We start from the raw sequence: 20513 nt of genomic DNA on the forward strand, positions 1-20513 counted from the left end.
TCAGGTGAGAAACACTTCGATTAAGGTCCATTAGACCTTAATCCTTTGGTTTGAACAAAACAACGGACCAGTGACGAGGAACCCTAAGGTTCGAAAACCAGATCCGGGATTCATGCTTCCCTGGTCAGATTCGGACCAAACCAAGTATGGTTTGGTCACGAGGGGGGTCTGGGGAGTGTCTGGTATGAATTTAAGGCAGATCGGTGTAGATTAGGTTCCGACTCGAATCTTCAAATGAAGATTCGAGAAGGTGGGATAGGATTCGAGGTGTGTGGTTGGTAGATTTGGGTTCAGGACGGCACGGGGGTTCTATGGTGTTAAGGGCAAGGTCACCGGCGTCCGTGCCGCCGGTTTTCATGGTGAAGGATACAGGGGCGGCTCTAGGGTTTGATGGGGAAGATGGTGAAGACGGGAGCTGGGGTATCAGATGGGGGCAGGGTAAGGTTAAAGGGCTTATATATGGAATGGGTGGGTTGATCTCAGCCGTTGGATCAACTGAAATCAATGGCTTGGATCTAAGGGCTTAGGGGAAACGGTGTCGTTTCAACTAAAGGGGGTTTGGGTTGGTCCGGGTGGAACGGGTCGGGTTTTGTTCGTGGGTATGGGAAATGTGATCTTGGCCGTTGATCAATCTGAGATCAACGGCCCAGATCAGGCTGGATTAAAACGGCGTCGTTTGGACACCCTGGGTATCAACTCGGACTGGACCGGGCAGGCCTGGTTTGGGCATTGTTTGTTTGGGCCAATTTTAACAAATTGGCCCAAATTCGGAAAAAGGAAAGGCCTCTTTTTTTCTTCTTTTTTTCTTTTTTTATTATAAAAATACAAAACTAAGTAAAAATCAAATTAAAATAAACACTTAATACAATTATTTGCACACACATTAAAATAATTCAAAACAAGTAAAAATCAAACAAAACAAAATCAAGGACAAAGATGTCTGTTTATGCTTTTCTATTTAACAACCATGTTACGGTTCAGATTATGCATGACACGTACATTTTTTGTATTTTGTTTTAATAAAGTAAAAATGGGCCAAAGTCATAAACAATTAACGAAGTGCCATGTAAAAATCCCAAAATTTGTACAACGGGATCAATTGTTGTTATTTTTTATTTCTTTTGGAGCGATTGTCTCGTGAAGCAAAAATCACGTGCTCACACCCTTCAAAGGTCAAATCTATCCAAGATTTACCACCTCTGAAGAGCAAGAAAGATATGATGAGCTTCTTGGGGCATCTCACTTATATCAGCCTATTCATAGCACAATCGACCGTGATCTGTGAGCCAATTTTCAAAATGCTTAAGAAAGATGTTGCAACAAGATGGACTGAATAATGTTAAAAATCTTTTAACAAAATCAAGGAGTACATATCCACACAACCAGTCATGGTCCCGCCGGAACTCGGTAGACACCTACTGCTCTATTTGTCTGTAATAGATGGAGCTTTCAGTTGTGTCTTGGGACAACACGATGAGACGGGAAGAAAGGAACATGACATATACTATCTGAGTGAAAAGTTCACACCCTATGAGGCACGGTATTCTTTGTTAGAATGCACCTGTTGTGCCCTGACGTGGATAGCTCAGAAATTGAGGCACTACTTATGTGCCTACACTACATATCACATATCGAGGATGGATCCCTTGAAGTACATCTTCCAGAAACCAATGCCTACAGGGAATTAGCAAAATGACAGATATTTTTGAGTGAATTTGATATTGTTTATGTGACTCAGAAGGCGGTCAAGGGACATGCATTAGCAGATAATCTTGCGGAAAATCCTGTAGGAGGAGAATACAAACCATTAAAAACGTATTTTCCCGATGAAGAAGTATCATGTAGGAGAAGATATCACCAAAACCTACGACGGTTGGAAAATATTCTTTGATGGGGCCGCAAATTTCAAAGGAGTAGGTATTGGAGCTATTTTGGTGTTAGAGACAAGTCAGCATTATCCGGTATCCGCAAAGCTTAGGTTTCCATGCACCAATAATATTGCAGAATATGAGGCTTGCATCAAGGGGCTCAATTTAGCCATCGACATGAATATTCAGAAATTGCTGGTAATTGGTAATTCAAACCTTCTAGTACATCAGGTTCTAGGAGAGTGGGCTACAAAGAATACCAAAATACTACCATATCTGTATCACGTGCAAGAGTTGATGAAGAGGTTCACAAAGATAGAATTCAAATAGGTTCTAAGAATCCAGAACAAGTTCGCAGACACACTGGCTACTTTGTCTTCCATGATACAACATCCGGAAAAGAATTTAGTCGATCCTATTTCAGTAAGAATCCATAACCCGCTAGCTTATTGTGCTCATGTTGAAGAAGAAGTGGATGGGGACCCGTGGTTTCATGATATCAAAGAATACGTGGCAAAAGGAGAATACCCGGAGCATGCAAACCATACTCAAAAATGCATACTCCGAAGATTATCCAATCATTTCTTCCACAGTGGAGGAATTTTGTATAGAAGGACTCCATACCTAGGATTATTACGGTGTGTTGATGCAAAGGAAGCTTCCAAACTGCTCGAAGAGATACATGCCGGAACTTGCGGACCACACATGAATGGTTTCATTTTAGCCAAGAAGAAATTAAAAGCATGATACTTCTGGATGACTAGGGAAACAGACTGCATCTGGTATGTCCAAAAGTGTCACCAGTGTCAGGTACATACAGATATTATACGAGTGCTACCAAATGAACTCAATGCAACAAGTGCACCTTGACCTTTTGTTTCTTGGGGAATGGATGTCATCGGTCTAATTGAGCATGTCGCTTCAAACGGGCACAGGTTCATTTTAGTGGCCATAGACTACTTCACAAAATGGGTTGAGGCTGCATCTTACAAGGCTGTAACCAAGAAAGTCGTCGTAGATTTTGTTAGGGATAGTATTGTTTGTCGATTCGGGGTGCCAGAATCCATCTTCACCGACAATTCCGCCAATGTCAATAGTGATTTAATGAAAGCTATGTGTGAAAACTTCAAAATCAAGCATAAGAATTCCACAACATACATACCTCAAATGAATAGAGCTGTGGAAACTGCCAACAAGAACATCAAGAAATTTCTAAGGAAAATGGTAGACAATCACAAGCAATGGCACGAGAAATTACATTTGCCTTATTAGGATATCTTACCACAGTTCGCACATCAACCAAAGCAACTCCCTACATGTTGGTCTATGGTACAGAAGTTGTCATTCCCACCGAGGTCAAAATTCCTTCCTTAAGAATTATACAAGAAGATGAACTCAGTGATGCAGAATGGATAGGAAGTCGTTACGAACAACTAGCTCTTATTGACGGAAAGAGAATGAATGTGGTATGCCATGGTCAACTTTATCAGAACAGAATGTCCAGAGCTTTCAACAAAAGGGTCAAACCCAGACAGTTCACACCGGGGCAGCTGGTGTTGAAGCAGATCTTCCCGCATCAAGACGAGGCCAAAGGAAAATTCTCACCTAATTGGCAAGGGCCCTACATGGTTTACAGGATGCTAATAGGAGAATGGATGGAGAAATTTGGCCGAAACCTATCAATTCAGATGCATTCAAGAGATAATATGTTTAGATTGTTTAGATTTCTTCATCTGATGTAACTGAACTATGCTTGACCTCATTCCCTTTTAAGAGGGGATACGTAGACAGCCTATGGGTTCGGTCACATCTTAATAAATCTTCATTGTCCCCATGATCAAAAACTAGGGCAGAATTTTGAGGAGGACCCTCAAAATTCTGGAGCAAGTCTAGCCAATTTCGTCATATGCAGAATGGTCAGAAAATCGCTTATCAAACTGGGGCTGAATTTTGAGGAGGACCCTCAAAATTCTAGTGCAAAGAAGTCGCAATGTCTCTAAAGTGTCGTAGTCATTGGTTCATTTAATTTACTCGATATCATAAACTACTGTGTTTTAAAATAACTATGGCAGCCAGATGTTACCCAGGGTAACTCGAATGGGATCTCCAAAGCAAAGCAAATCAAAGAAAGCAGGCAAAAGCACGAACCGACCTTCTCCCTGCAAAACTCATGATTTTTCTTTGGATGCAGGCATAATGAACATAACAGAAGCATTTGCAAGTATACACATATCAAAATCACTATTTTCATATAGACAAAGTTGTCGAACGCAAACATGCCTCCAGATAAGAAGCACTCTGCAATCACTCATTGTCTTTCTCTGCATGAGACTAAGCATTGTCTCCATTTTACATGAGGCTAAGCCCTGACTCCTCAATTTGCATAAGGTTAAGCACTGTCTTCCCCTACATGAGACTAAGCCCCGTCTCCTCTTTTTGCATGAGGCTAAGCCATGCCTCCTCAATTTGCATAAGGCTAAGCACTGCCTTCCATTGCATAAGACTAAGCCTTGTCTCCTTTTCTTGCATGAGGCTAAGCTCTACCTCCTCAATTTGCATAAGGCTAAGCATTGCCTTCCATTGCATGAGACTAACCCCTGTCTCCTCTTCTTGCATGAGGCTAAGTCATGCCTCCTCAATTGCATAAGGCTAGCATTGTCTTCCACTGCACGAGACTAAGCCATGTCTCTTCTTCCTGCATGAGGCTAAGCACTGCCTCCTCAATTTGCATAAGGCTAAGCATTGTCTTCCATTGCATGAGACTAAGTCTTGTCTCCTCTTCTTACATGAGGCTAAACTCTGCCTCCTCAATTTGCATAAGGCTAAGCATTGTTTTCCATTGCATAAGACTAATCCATGTCTCCTCTTCTTGCATGAGGCTAAGCGCTGCCTCATCAACTGCATAAGGATAGCATTGCTTTCCACTACACGAGACTAAACCATGTCTCCTCTTCCTACATGAGGCTAAGCACTACCTCCTTAAACTACATAAGGCTAAGCACTGCCTTCCATCGCAACTAAGCCATGTCTCCTCTTCCTGCATGAGGCTAAGCACTGCCTCCTTAAACTGCATAAGGCTAAGCACTATCTTCCATAGCATGAGACTAAGCCTTGTCTCCTCTTTGCATGAGGCTAAGCATTGCCTCCCTAACTGCATAAGGCTAAGCATTGCCTTCCATTTCATGAGACTAAGCACTGTCTCCCTTTCTTGCATGAGGCTAAGCATTGCCTCCCCAACTACATGAGGCTAAGCTCTGCCTTTCCTTGTCTAATACCGAATACTACGCCACTTGAAATCTAGCACTATTCTACCTTCCCGGGGCTAAGCTCTATCCCGATATTGTGCAATACTAAGCTCTGGCTTGTTTTGCTTATATGGTCCAGCATTATGTCTCTACATTTCATGGGCTGAAACATCGTTATTTTGTCCAAAGGTGTCATAGTCCGAAGGCAGCATCCTCATAGCCTGAAGACACCATGTCATGGCCTGAGGATCTCTCAATATTGCATATCAATATTCAAATGCATCATGGTTCAGAGGCACCATTTTCATGGCCAACGAACATCATTTCGTGGCCTACAAATCCCTTATCACATGATTCATGGCTCGGGACATCATGGTCTAAGGACATCATCCTCACCGTCTGAAGACAGTATTCATGGTCCAAAGGGAATTTGCATCATGTTTAAATTCTCGCAATAACCCATATATATTTTGCATGCATCATGTTTTAAGTTTTGCAGGTAATCCAGGAGGTAACCGTTCTCCAAACGGGAGCAATCTTCGCTCTGGTTTCCGCTCATAACGTTCATATTCTGCAAATGTTTTAAACATAGCTGACTCTCATCAATTACTCAATTTTCTCTATGGTATTCAGATACATACTCTATAACACATCTGTTATGTTTTAGATTCACATTTATAACTCCGCATAAACCCATCCGATGCTATCCTTCCCAAAAGATTCTCTTCGAAACGTACAACCATTCCTATAACAACTCCATCGGTTTCATTCACCGTTGAATCCAGAACTATACATGGCCTGATTCCTATAAAACCAGGGAAATGTAGGCAACTCAGAAACCAGGGTTTGGCCTATCGTTTTCAAAATCAGTCCATTCGGTCAAAATCGGCCATATCTTTACCCGACAACTCTTTCATCCTACCCGGGTAAAGAGTGGCAGCTGTTAATACCCAATTTTCTCCTTATATATATATATATATATTCAAAATAGTAATATACATCATCATTTTGATTTATGAGCACACACAAGTATTTTTATATTTTTTATAATTTCTAAAGGCTTTAAATCAATTTGTTTCTGTATTTTATTATATAAATATGCAGTAATTACCCTCCAAATTATTATTATGATGATTTAATCATCTAAACTTATCATTTATACCATCATTTGTTTAAATATTTTTTCAGTGCATTTTTATAATTACATTTACATTTTTAGGCTAAATTGCATATTTTTACAATAATAGCCCATATGCATGTATAATTACATTATTTATGCAGAAAATAATTTTTTATATTTTTATAATGTTAAGTAATTACTTTTAATCATTTTAGTGCACAAAGGATATTTTTGATATTTATTAATTATTTTTATTAGTTTTTATTTATTAAATGTTGGGTATTTAAAAACTAACCCTAAATTCCTCCTATTTTTGGACCTAAAACTATCCAATACACTAGCCCAACACCTTTACACCAGCCCAACAGCTACTGAGCCCAAACCAAATAACCCCCAGCCCAACCGGTTAAACTAACCTGACGTAGAACCCCAAACTAATCATGGTCGTTGCTCTCTGAGATCAACGGCCCATATTACCCCCGTTGATACCCAATGTTTCCCTATAATATTTTTAAATTGAATATATACCTTCAAAACTATGCATTAGTATTAATTGATATTTTTCCGTAATTTCTATATTTTAAATTAATTTATTCTAGTATTTTATTTTTATAAATAATTACAAAATTGCATCACAAATGTCTCTATAACATTTCATTGATTTAATTTTTCTATTTATAGCCATATTAAGTTTAAATTATTTTAGAAATGGCCAGATTTACACCTTTTGGTTACAATTAAAATAATTTTGCAATTATAGCCCATGCATACATCACTGTATTATTTTACCAAAAATTGGTCCATTATATTTTTAAAATATTGAATAATTTTTTAAAGCACTTCTATGCATGAAAATTATTTTTTCTTATTGTTAATTATTTTATAAAATAATTTTTATTCAATTATTTGGGTATTTAATAAATAGCCCTTTTATTTTCAGATCTAACCCTTTTAAAACCAGCCCAAATAACCCCTCTAAATTAGCGCAATTCCCTTAGGCCCAAACCCAAACCTGCCCGACCCAACACCCCATCTAATCCTGACCGTTGATCATTTTTTATCAACGGTCCACAACCCATCCTACATTGGTAGAAACCTAAACGACCCCCCCCCCCCAAACCCTCTCATTTCTCTCCATCACCCTTGCCTTCATCATCTCCCTTTCTCTATCAATTCTCTCTATTAAACCCTAGCTTCTCAGGCACCGTCACCGGCATATATCTTAGCGTTGTGATGTTTTCTTGTCTTCTCCGGCCAGTCCTTGCCTCTTACACGCCATGGATCTTTGATTTCTTGGATTCTTGAGAAGATCTCAAAGAACTTAGCTGGTTCTGGGTTGAAACCTTCGCTTATTAGTCTGTCTTGGGCCACTTCCTCGACTGTGAGTGAGAACTTCTCTTCGTTTTGTTACGAATCTATGGTTTCTAAATCTATGCTCTCATATGTGTTATGTTTCCAAAAACCCTTGTCTATTACCTTCTATTATTTACATAGAGTCAATTAGGTTTCTAAACATGTTTTTCTCTGAAAATTTCTAGTTTTAATCGTTTGCTCTTGCTTTTTCCTAAAACTAGGGTTCATTACGAGTTGTTTTTCAAAGTCTTTCTGATTTCTAGATGTTTAATTGTTTCTATTTTCATCTTCTTGACCGATTTTTGCAAGAATACTCGAACCCTAATTGACTCTATGTAATATACTGATCTTTCCAATTCTTGCTTCGACTTTGGGTCTTTTCGTGTTACTAATCGTATTAACTTGCTCTGTATCTTCTGCCTTGCATGTTTTTCTTTGTCAAATTCAATATTCTGTAATTTTACCCTAATTGAGTCATATTAGGTTCTAATCTGGCTTTCCGGCTAATTTCTATATTTTTTGTAAAGTCTTTATTTAGTTTATTTTCTATTTATGGGAGTTGATATATTATTTCCAGAAATCATTGTTACTTTGAAATTTGGCTGATTGATTTGCTCTGTCAGAGATTTGTATGCCTAAGTCTTGCATGTTTCCCTATTTACGAATTTAATTAGTGATTCTTGCCTCATTTGATTACCTGCATATTTTTTTTCTCATCCGCTAGGCAAGCGCCTACGGCTAGTTTTTTATTAATAAAAGAAAAACAAAAATACAACAATTAGAAAAAGTATAAATAAGGGGGACAATAGCACCGGTACTGTTACCCATATGCCTTGGCTATATAATCACTCATATGCGCCTCACATTGCCTTATGATGGCAGCCTCATGTAGAGGTTCATGGTGTAGCTGACGGCAATGTCTCACGAGGGCATATAATCTCATAGCCATGTGGATATTTCCAAAGGCATAGTACCAAGGCAACACTAACCATGCTAAACCTTACCTTACCAATCCTATTGAGGCAAAGAGAAAGCCTCATCTTCTAGCCAGCATGTAAAAAAAAGGAACTTGAAAGTACCAAGTACTCTATGATCGCCATAGAGTTTATAACACACTCTATGACGCTATTACAAGTGATGAACGTCCTTAAAATCCTTGTGAGTTCTTCAATTTGAACGTCCTAAAAATCCTCTTTAATTGCCTTCAAATAATCTTCAAAGTTCTTCATTTGTTGTCGTATCTATTGGACTTCGTAGATTTGGAGGAGGCAACCCCTTTTTTCTTTGTAGCTCTTATTGGGAGTTGCCTGAGTGTTATTTCTTGAGTCACCTTCTTTTTTTCATTTTTGTTAGAAGTGAAATCTCCAGTTGTAGACGCCTCTTCCGGACAAGATTCAATCAAGTCATCCTCTTTTGCTTCTTTGGAGATGGCAACGCGTAAGTTGGCCTCAAGATTTTGATTAGCTTCATCTTGTATAACCATACACAATGGTTCATGCCTCTTCAGTGTCTTTGCATTACTTGGTTCCTATCTGTTTGTCACTGAAAAAGTCAGCTTCAGTCCGGTCATTTTTGAGTATGATGAGTATGCACTTTTGTGTGGTTTTGGACTGCCCAAAGCATCCAGCAACTTTCTGTCCTCCAACGAAATAGCAGGTATATTAGTTACCATTACTTTGGCTCCACTCATGTTTGCATTATACTGCTGCTGCCCAGTCGTGTTTGCATTGGACTGCTTCTACCCAGTCTTGTTTGCATTGGACTGCTGCTGCCCAGGATTAGTATTAACATCAGCTGCAGTTGTTGTATGTTGCTGATGCTGCCCAGTCGTGTATGTTGCTGATGCTGCAGTTGAGTATGATCGATCAACAGAAGAATTCAATGCAACAGTATCAAATTGAACTCCTGGTTGCATAGCTGATTGAATAGTTGCTCTGTCAGCATATATTTCTATTGTTAGGCCTGCATCAGAAGTAACCTTATGCTCCTATTGTTTCTCAGATTGTCCTTGTGCATCAGAATTTTGGTCGACCCCTGCACCATCTGATGCAATATTCACAGCAAACTCAAGGGGAGTTGCTTGCGTAACTGCTTCAGCATTGTGAGATGTACCAACTAGATTTCCCATTTGCATTCAACGCGACAGTTTTTGCCAGACCATCCTCTTCCTTACCCAGTTGTGCAGATGTATCAGCTCGATTACACCTTGAGTTAGAACCTGTAGCACCTTTGACATTTGCACCTTTAGAAACACAATCAGTAGTTGTAGGTTTGACAGATCGTGCACCTATTTCTAATGAAACAATACTAATTTTTGACTTAGCAGGAGCATCCCTTTTGACATATTTTCCTTTTTTCCATCAAACACTAATGCAATTCCACCAAACTCCTCACCATCCTGCACATCAATAATCCCAGTGGCCTCAACTGAACCTCCAACACCAGCTCGACCACTTGTAACATCCGATGGAACAGTAGCTTCCAAATTTGACACCACCATAGCTGACTGTTTTCCAGTTACTGCACTACCACCTAGAACTGGTAAAATCTGCTCAACATCAGCTGAGCCTCGATTACCATATTCCACACCATTCACTACATTACCAATTTCTTTAGCATCTTCAGCTCGATCATCAATTGGTTCTTTTGTAAAACAACAAGTTGAAGCTTTAGACAAATTCTGCTTATCATAGGCTTCCACAACTGGATTCACCACATTAAAAATCCTTGCTAATGCTGTCTTAGCAGGACATCACGTGAAGGTTTAGGTGGACCTTTATCGATCATTGAAACTTCACCTACAGTTGTACCATTACCTGGATGATTCACAAGATTTCCTCCATCTGTTTGCGATACCTGCTGCATTGCAGAGTTTTCTTTTGGTGCTTCAACTTCCAGTTGACCACTATTGGAATCCGGTAATTCATTAACTTTTTGTCCTGCTCTTTTGGCATTCAAATAAGCCATTGCATCTCCTTACAGCTTTTCAACTCCAGTTGTCTCAACAACAGGCAGCTCTTGCACACCCATGTTTTTTGTCCCAACTCCATCGTCTTCCTTATCCTTTTCAGTCATCAAACGACATGTTCTTTCCTCATGCCCCTGATGCTTACAAAAAGTGCAAAATTTTGGGAGATTATCATACACTACCTCTTGATAATGCTCGACAAATTTTCCAGTCGACTTATCAACGATGTGCAACTTTACTCGCTTAGGGTGTTTGTCTAACAGGTCTAACAAAATCTTTACCCTAGCAGCACTTGGCCTTGTTCGATCTTGTGTTTCCTTATCCACTGCAAGAGGCTTTCCTACAGCTGAAGCAATTGACAGTAATGACTTCTTTGCGAAAATATTCGGAGGCAAATCAGGCAACGAAATCCACACCACAGATTTTGATGTTTCCTCCTTGGGATTAAATCCTATCGTCCATGGAAATGTTCTAAAAAAGAATTCGTCACCTTTATCTTTTATGTAACCAACTGACCTCGACAAGAACTGGACATAATCTTCAAACAAATTGAACCTCACCAGAATATGTCGAAATTCAAGCTGTCCAATATTACACATACCTTTAATGTCGTACTGTTTCGGGATGAGTTTATACAGGTCATGTACATCTGGTTTCCCATATGAGAATTTCATAATAACTGCTTGGTGTAATCCCTCTTCAATGGTAAATTGTTTTACCTCCTCCATAGTAAATTCTATAATTAGCTCGCCATGAACAAACTTCACAGGATTCAAATCAATTTTTGTCGAAGTACCAGCTGTTTTTAAGGTTTGTAAACGAGCAGCATATGATTGTGACATAACATGGGTAGGATTTGGATTATTATATTTTTGGTTTGGCTCTCCCACAGCCAAAAGATGGGGAGAGACGACAGCATCCATGGCTGCTCAAAACGTCACCATATTGACGTGAAGAGTAGAATTCAAGACAAAAATCTAGAAAAAAGTTGATGCTACAGTAACTCGCGAGATAGAATTTAAGATTTGGAAAAATTGGTTACAAATTTGAGGATGAAACCAATTGGGGATTGTGCGCAAAGAGTAGATATTTCTTTTGACACCAAGATTGCAAAAATCCACCGCCGGATGCCGGAGTTATGGCCCGATGAATAGTGACAGAATTACTATTCACCTTCTTCCTAGAGAGAAGGAAAAATACTTGGGGTTATTTTTTTTTTACCTACCTGCATATTAACTGATTACTTTACATGATTCTTCCCTTAATTAGACCATTGATTATTTTATTCTGAACTCCTTTATTTGGTTTGATTTGAACTTCTTTCCTTAATTAGACTCCCTATTATTACCGTTTGGCTAATTTCCCTAATTAAAGGAGTCTATTCTGAACTCCTTATGTGATTGGATTCTAATTATCCTTAATTGCTGATTTCTAATTCTTTTATCTTATTGGCTCTACTCTCGAACTGTTATATAAGCACTCTCATTCTGCTCCATTCAACACACGAACACACAGTTTAGAATACACACACATACATTTCAAAACTCTCTCTTCTTTCTTTGCTACTTGTGCTAACTGTTCGTCTAGCCGGCTAAAAGCCAAGGCTAGACAGTGGAATTGCACCTGTTTTTACATTCTGCATTTTCTTCTTTAACTGGCATGTCTCTAGTTAAATTTTAAAACTCAACTTTATGTGTTCCATCTCTATACATACATGCTTGTTCCTGTACTAGTTATTCAATTGTTTCTCTGTTTACTGTTACTAAGCATGTCTAAATTCTGCCTTATGTGTAATCAGCATGTCTGACTTCACTTGGTTCTTTGATACTTGTCCAGTACGTTTACATAGTTCCCTTACCCCCTCCCCCCCCCTAATTGGTATGACCATGTTAGTTACTTAGTCTTCTAGTGCATTCGATTCGTCCTGATTGTGTCCAATTTTGTTCAACACATCTTTGTCTACAACATGACCCTTGTATGCGGCGAAATCGGAGGGTCCAATTTCTTGCTATTAGTGCATTTTAGAAAAACATCTCGAGACCTCGAGGACACGAAGTTGTGACCGAGTTCCCTCCCTCGAAGCTCACCGAGGCCCGGCCTAAATGGAATTTCGACCGAGGCTAGATTAAAAATAGGGAGTTCCTGGGGCACGCGGCTAAGTCTAACAAAGCTGGCCTACCTAGTACCTATATCAAGGTGTCGCGTCTAGCCGTCCCATCTCCATACCTTTACAATTAATGCATCTTTTACTATGTATGATTTCCCCTCCTATATAAAGGGGATCCTTACCACTTTGTAAAGGGCTGTTGTTACTCCAACTATTCTGCATAAGATAAATAACAACTCTCTCTCTTCTCTCTCTAACTTACTTACTCGAGATTATCACTTTCATTTATTGTTTTCATACTTGTTCTTCATTTATTGTTTGTTATTGGCCATAAAGAGCCTCCTTTAATTATATTCTAACTGTTAGCCCCTTCCCGATTACCCCCGATAGCTCGAGCCCGAGCCCAGGCATCGACCTTGTGGCCTCTCATCGGCCAGTTCGAGGCCCGAACAGCTAACCCCCCGGTTTGCTCACAATTTCATTTTAGCTCGCGCTTTATCTTTTATCTTCACATATCTAGCATCAACTGCTTTAACAACTAGCATAAAATTAGATCACGTATTTTTAGAGTCCCATCAACAAATTTAATTGTTATTACCATTTTCACGGTAAATAGTTTGGCGCCCACTGTGGAGCTAAAAATAATAGTGATTATTTTCTTGTTGGTTTCATCACACAATGCAAGTTATCTTTCACGCTTTTTCTTGTCCAAAATCTTCGATTTCAGGTCAAAATGTCTGGCTCTGTGAACAAAGTTGAGAACGACAACCTTGAAGACCACAGAGAAAATGGTGTGGTTGTTCCAATTATTGGTGCGCCACCACAGAACCCCAACAACGCGCCTGGACCGATTCCAGCGGATGCGGGTTCGCAAGACGCCCAGCAGGTCGACGAAACCTCACATACCGATAGGAGCATACAACATGGCGACCAACAGTAAGCCCAAAAAACCCTAGCTTAGGAAGAACGGGAAGTCAGCCTTCATGTTATTTTTGAAATGTTGCAGGCACAACAGTTGGCAATCGCTCAGCTACAGAGCCACCCGAAGACTCCCAGCACAATAGCACGGGAAACTACTCCCTCGGCCGAACAGGTACCGGAGAGATCAAGCAACAAAGGATCAGTAACCGATCCTGCCATCGTAAAAATGCTGGAGGACCTCACCAAAAGGATCGAGACGGGCGAGAAAATGATAGCAGCCAATGATAAGAAGGTCGAGACCTACGACTTCAGAGCTGACCAAATCCCGGGCACACCCTAGTCCCAAAGGGTGTAGATTCGAGGAAGTTCATACAACGGCCGTTCCCAAATAAAGTGGCTCTGAAACCCATTCCAAAGAAGTTCAGAATGTCAGAACCCCCAAAATACAACGGGACCTCAGATTCCAACTAATATATCACTGCATATATGTGCACAGTAAAGGGAAATGACATAAAAGACGATGAGATCGAGTCCTTCTTACTGAAGAAGTTCGGGGAAACGCTCTCGAAGGGGGCCATGATGTGGTATCACAACCTAGCTCCCAACTCCACAGATTCATTTGCCATGCTAGCAAATTCCTTCATTAAGGCACACGCTGGTGCCATCAAAGTATCAACAAGGAAGTCCGACGTATTCAAGATTAAGCAGAGGAAGAATGAAATGCAGCAAAAATTTGTATCTCGCTTCCAAATAGAATGGATGGAACTACCCCTGCTCTCCGACGACTGGGCGTTGCATGCCTTCACTCAAGTCCTGAATGAATGAAGCTCAGTGAACTTAAGGCAGCTGAAAGAGAATCAGATCGAGTATCCCGCCATAACCTGGTCGGACGTCCACAACCGGTACCAGTCAAAGATCAGGGTAGAGGATGACTAGCTGGGAGCCCTCTCGGGCTTAGTATATCCGAACAGACTCCTGGTGAATGAGTTAAAATCGAACAAAGAGAGGTATTAGCCATACCCCGAAAATAGGAGGAATGTCCCGAGACGCAATCTGCCTCACAACGATCAATTGGTGAAACAAGGACAGAACCTTCGGGGACTCATCAACTAAGGCGGAATCGACGAGGACACAGGACCAACGAGGGAACCTCACCTATTAGAATACAACTTCAACGTCGATGAACTGGACATCATGTTCACCTTCAGCAAAACCAGAGACACTGAATGGCCCAGGCCTATTCAGTCGGATCCTTCCCAGAAAAACCACAACTTAGTATGTGCGCTTCATAATACGCGTGGCCATAAGACCAAAGATTGCCACCAGCTCCGAAAGGAAATAACTAGGCTACTCGATAAAAGTCACCGCCGAGAATTTTTTAACGATCGAGCTAAAATCCAGTTCCGAGAAAGAGTGGCGACCAAGAAGAACGAAGTAAATGAATCACGACATGTTATCCACGTGATATTGGAGGGGCGTCGGCACTCCCCAAAAACCCGTGACAAGGAGGACAAAAATATCCATCACCAGAGAAAGATGAACCCAGGGATACGTACCCGAAGATGCCCTCATATTCAGCGAAGAAGACTCCGAGTCCTCGCCCCAACCTCGTAACAACACATTGGTAGCTCGACCAACATTATCAGGTCGAGAGTAATAGAGTAGCTCGAACTGCTAGACCAAATCATGCCCGCATGTCGAATCCTTAATGGATTCAACCCGGCGATCGAAACAACGAAAGGAGAAACCGCTCTCCTAGTCGGCGTGTCCAGCACAGCCCAAAACGCCAAAATTCCATGTCATTGAAGGAGACATGAAATACCACGCCTTATCCGGACGACCAAGGATACACTGCATGAGGATGGCACCGGCCAACCTCCACCAAATAATAAAATTTCCAACGGAGGATGGGGTTAAAACCGTCTACGGGGAACAACACGCGGCAAGGAAAGCATTCGCGTTACGTAATGTAGCATCAGTGCCAATATCTCTATTATCGAAAAAGTCAAAGGATAATCGAACTACATCTTCAGCTAAGCCCAATTAAACACAGCGGAGGACCGTACCGAGTCCTCGATCCAAATAATAGGGACACGTCAGACCTCAGAACATCATTGGCGTATCCCATAATAAGGTAAGACCACCTCCCACTTTCATTATTTTGCACTAACACCATATACAGGCGCCCGGTTAGGGCGGTCGAAAGTGCTAACCCAACCTGAAGATCTCAAGGCCTTAACGGCATCCATTGCACTCTCTTCCTTTGGACGAGCTTTTGTCCCGAAGAGGGTTCCACCGGCAAGGATTTTGACGAGGCAACGTACACGCGCTACCTAAGGAGGATCCAACAAGCTTACAAGGCTTCTTTCGCAATCAACCCCAAACACTGGAGGGCACCCCCTTGAGAGGTAATCCACTCGGAAGAACCAAGGAACGACAAACAAGGTTCCAATAGGAAATGATGTACCTGTTCAAATAGTCAAACGAACCGTGTCCTCATAAGCCGGGCTTACTGTAATAAAATAACATGTACTTATGTCAGGCAATCAAAGAATATCTTTTGCCAAAAGCATCTCGTACTCCAAAGAAAATTCAACGTTTTCACATCAAAGATCCCTCCATCAAGGGCGCCCCGAAATACTCGCAGACTAGCGTTAATAACTCGGCACTCGCATGGCCTCAGGGTCAGAACTCCATACTCATAAGCCCTCAACGAGGCAGCACGAATATCATGAGACATCTCTAAAAGGGAAGAATGTCCCGAACACTTGGAGACTGGTATCGCAAACTCAGAAACCGCATGACCACAGGGTCAGAATCTCCAAAAAAACATAAGCCCTCAATGAAGCAATTCCGAGCTCACGAGTAATGGCCTCCGAGCCTAAGAAGACTCGATGACTCGGAGACTGTCACTCATCACCATTCACTTAAAAATCTGAGACTGTAAGACCCCAAACAGGCAGACTCGGTCTCACAAAACTTGTACCAAGTACCAACAAAACTGTAAGACCTCAACAGGCATGACAAAACTGTAAAACCTCAACAGGCATGACAAAACTGTAAGACCTCAAGCAAGGCATGAATCATACTTGTACCAAGTATCAACAAAACTGTAAGACCTCAAGCAAGGCATGAATCATACTTGTACCGAGTATCAACAAAACTGTAAGACCTCAACAGGCATGAAAAAACTATAAGACCTCAACAGGCATGAATAACCTGTAAGACCTCAATGGCATGAAAAGACTGTAAGACCTCAATAGGCATGAAAAACCTGTAAGACCTCGACGGTATGGAAATTTTGTAAGACCTTACTATAGGCATAAAACTCGATCCCGAAGTTTAGGCTATATATCGAATTTGTAAGACCCCTAAAAAGGTATACCCTCGATATAGATGCCCAAAATACTATACTCGGGACCAAAAATGGCTCCGGCCTAACACAAATGACTATGGTCATATGGTTGTACCAGCCGAATTAACGCGACACTGGGACGCCCGACCGTTGCTACAAAATCATAGGCCATTACTTTGAATCTACTTCAAAAAGAACCGATTAAATAGGCTACCCTTGACAGGCAAAAGAGCTTCGACCATGTTAGCTCCAAATCACAAGGCTTCGAGCTACTCAGCCTACGAGCTAAACCTTCCGAGGTGCTCGAACATCGCCGCAAACAACTTGAAATCGAGGTTCTTCCTGAACCAACGACGGGTAAGGCAAAATCATTTCAAAAAAGACCTTAACAAGAGGAAAACAAAGCCTACATATGCCTAAGGGCAAAGCATAAGAGCCATTGTCGCCATTACATGACTTAGAAAAGAAGTCTGAATCAGGCTTGCCTACTGATTTTAACATGCTGGAAATTAAACAAGGACAGTTCTATTTTTATTTAAGCAATTACCTAAGGCTTGCCTAGGCGTAAAGCAATATGCATCAGTTATTCAAAATTATTAAAATAGTTTGGAGATGGTTTTTACCAAAGAGCATGTTGTTCTAATTGATACGAATGCAGAGATTATTACTAATTTTATTCAGAAAGCATCACGATGTGGGATTATTTTTTATCACCTTTTCATGAATCAGTAATTAACTAGGGGTCTTAAACAAAATGCTAACAGGATCCTAGAACATGATATCTAATATGCACATACAGATGGCAGGATTGTTTAAATAAAAGAATCCCTAAGGCATAATTTCTAAATGCACAAAAGAGTTGCAAAATTATTGAAGTATGACTTCTGAAAGTACAAGACTAACAGCTTTTATGCCAATGTTATTGCCGTCCTAGGAGCAGGATTTCTAAGTGATAGACATAAAACATGGATTAGTGATGGATGAGATGCTGAAGCGAGAAACATGGGACCTAAGAGCATGATTTCTAATACATGTATGAACCCTAAGCATGGTTTCTATTGTGAAATTAGGAATATAAACCTAACAACATGTTTTCTACCCCTTAACAATAATAGCATGCATATTTACCCCATCCCTTTTCACTAGTCAACCCCAATACTTGTTTACAACAAGTTATTACAGACTAACATTTAAACGAATTACATAAGTGGCAATGAAAATAAGAAGTTACACTATACGAAGCCTGATTAGGACTTCCTCTCTGAGTTATATAATCAATCACCTCAAGTACCAAGATGATTTTGCAGCTTTTCCTCATATCTAGGTGTGCCAGAGTTCCCTAAGGACCTCAAGGGATCCAGAACAGTGCTCACACCCAGATTTCATAGCCAAGACAGTGTAAGTGCAGTATGGAAAGGCCAACTTTTATGTGTTCAAGTTCAGAGGGAGCTCAAGGGTCCCAAGGCAAGGCTCACACAAAAGGGGAAGAACCTAGTGGTCTAAGAATATAGTGAAAGTGCAGGACACATGTTTGAAAGGAGTTTGTTTAAAAACTGGACTGACAGGTCCATTTTGAAAACGATAAGCAACAGAGAGGGTTGAAAGAAGTTGTATTAGTAAGACAAAGTTTAAACACTTCAGGGTAAGACCATACACAGCAAGTGAATGAATTCAGTAATCACACATGGGGGTAAAAAGGGGTTTGGGGATACATATATATTGACTACAGACACTTTACCTCAACAGGAATATTAGGACTGGTAGGGACATGCTCAGAGATAGTTGGACACTGGCATAATCCCAAACCAGTCATGAAACACATAGAGGAGGGATAGAGGATTTGAGATTCACAAAATGGTAAGTGCACAATAGGTAAAAGAAATACAATCGTCCAGGCATGCTTGAATCGTGTGAATTTAAAGGGAGGGGAATCATATCAGCATGCTTAGATACAAACTTCACAACAAAAACGCAAGTAAAAGCAGGCCATAAATAAAAGAAACTGAAGTAGGAATAGAAACATGTTGTTGTTGAAGCTTTAAATTAAACTAGGACATACCAGTAAAGATAGAGGTAAACAAATAAAAGAACCAAGGCTTATATATGATTAGCCTTGGCTTGCAGCCGGCCAATAGTAGTAGAATAACACATAATTTTTCTTTTATTAAGAGAGGGGTTTTTGACAGCCAAGTCTGGTCTTGTTAATGAAAGACTTGGGGTATTTATAGCTTTGAAAATAAGTAGAAAATAAGGTTACAAGTAAAGGTTTAGCACAATTATGGAAGTAATCACAATTAGAATCCAATTAATACAAGTACTCTCCTTTAAAATAACAGCTTAAACGGATACCAACGGGGATAATTAATGAAAGAAAATCAGTTTGAGAAAGATTGGTTTTTACCAAATAAGGGGTAGTAAAAGTATAGAGCATATGATTGAGTCTACGTACAGAATATACTAATTTGAGGAAAGGATTCGGCAAGAATGAAGTATCACAGCAAATAAGGGAATGGAATTAATCAACTTAAACAAACGAGTAAAATTTTAGGGGTTTACATGAAAACCTTGAAATCAAACCGTAATTTAAGGAAATCAGGATCAATCAAGAGGGAATCATGATTCTGCACTTCGACATATAAATAGAGAATAATGCATAGGCGTATCAGACATGCAAGGTCAGCCATATCGACAAAATGAAGTAAGAGATGAACAAACTAGATAAACACAATCATACGAGTAGGCTAAGGACCAAAAAGAACCCACTCGAAGCATGGTAATCAACAGAAACTTGACAAAGTCAAGTAGTCAGGGCTAACATATAGAACCAGAGTGAAAAAACCAGTCTAACACATAGCAACAAGTAAAGAAGACCAGGTCAACACATAGAACAAGTAAAGAAAGTCTTTAAAACTCACAGTAACAAGTGAAGAAAATCCTTACGAAATTAGGGTTTGTAACAGAGTTGAATTAAAAAGCGGTACGAACTTAGAATCGGTCAAGATAAACAAAGAGAAAGGTCTAATCATAGAGAAGTTAATCGAAACAAGTATACATACAAATCACATAAGCAAAGACTGTTCCAGAACCTCGGATAAAACCAAAATAATTAGGGTTTTCAACATGATGAATCGGGTAGAAGAAAACATAAATAAACCATTTAACATCATATGATAATACTGAAAATCAGAGGAGAAGTCTTTTAAAAAGAGGTTAAGAAACCCTAGTTTTTAAAGACGAAGAGTCATTTTGGGAAAAATCGGGAAAACCCTTTGAGGAAAACACTAAAAGCTCATAATATACACAGATCTAAAATAGATCTAAAAGAAATTGGAAAATCTTTAGAGTTTAGGGTTTCGGAGAACCTAGAGAAGGTGAGAAAACCTTACAATGTTACTGGTTTTAGCCTGAAAAGTCATAGATCTTACTTAAACAGCCATGGATGGCCGAAAAATGGCATGAGAAACCATGGGAGGTGAGTGAACCACCTCTAGTTAACTTGAAGGCCTCAAAACGATGACACACGTTCAAGAGGGAGCCATAAGACTGGTAGGTGGCGAGGCCATCATGGATTCAGGC

The 20513-nt window shown here is 40.2% G+C and overlaps 1 protein-coding gene across 1 annotated transcript; it reads right to left on the reverse strand.

Moving 5' to 3' along the window:
* Nucleotides 1-10562: 10562 nt before the first annotated feature.
* On the reverse strand, nt 10563-11477 carry LOC104247246 (uncharacterized). Its single transcript, XM_009803209.1, has one exon. The coding sequence runs from the start codon at nt 11475-11477 to the stop codon at nt 10563-10565; it is 915 nt and encodes a 304-aa protein (XP_009801511.1).
* Nucleotides 11478-20513: the final 9036 nt, after the last annotated feature.

This window comes from Nicotiana sylvestris, chromosome 6, assembly GCF_000393655.2.
Source record: "Nicotiana sylvestris chromosome 6, ASM39365v2, whole genome shotgun sequence".
NCBI classification, from domain to species: Eukaryota; Viridiplantae; Streptophyta; class Magnoliopsida; order Solanales; family Solanaceae; genus Nicotiana; species Nicotiana sylvestris.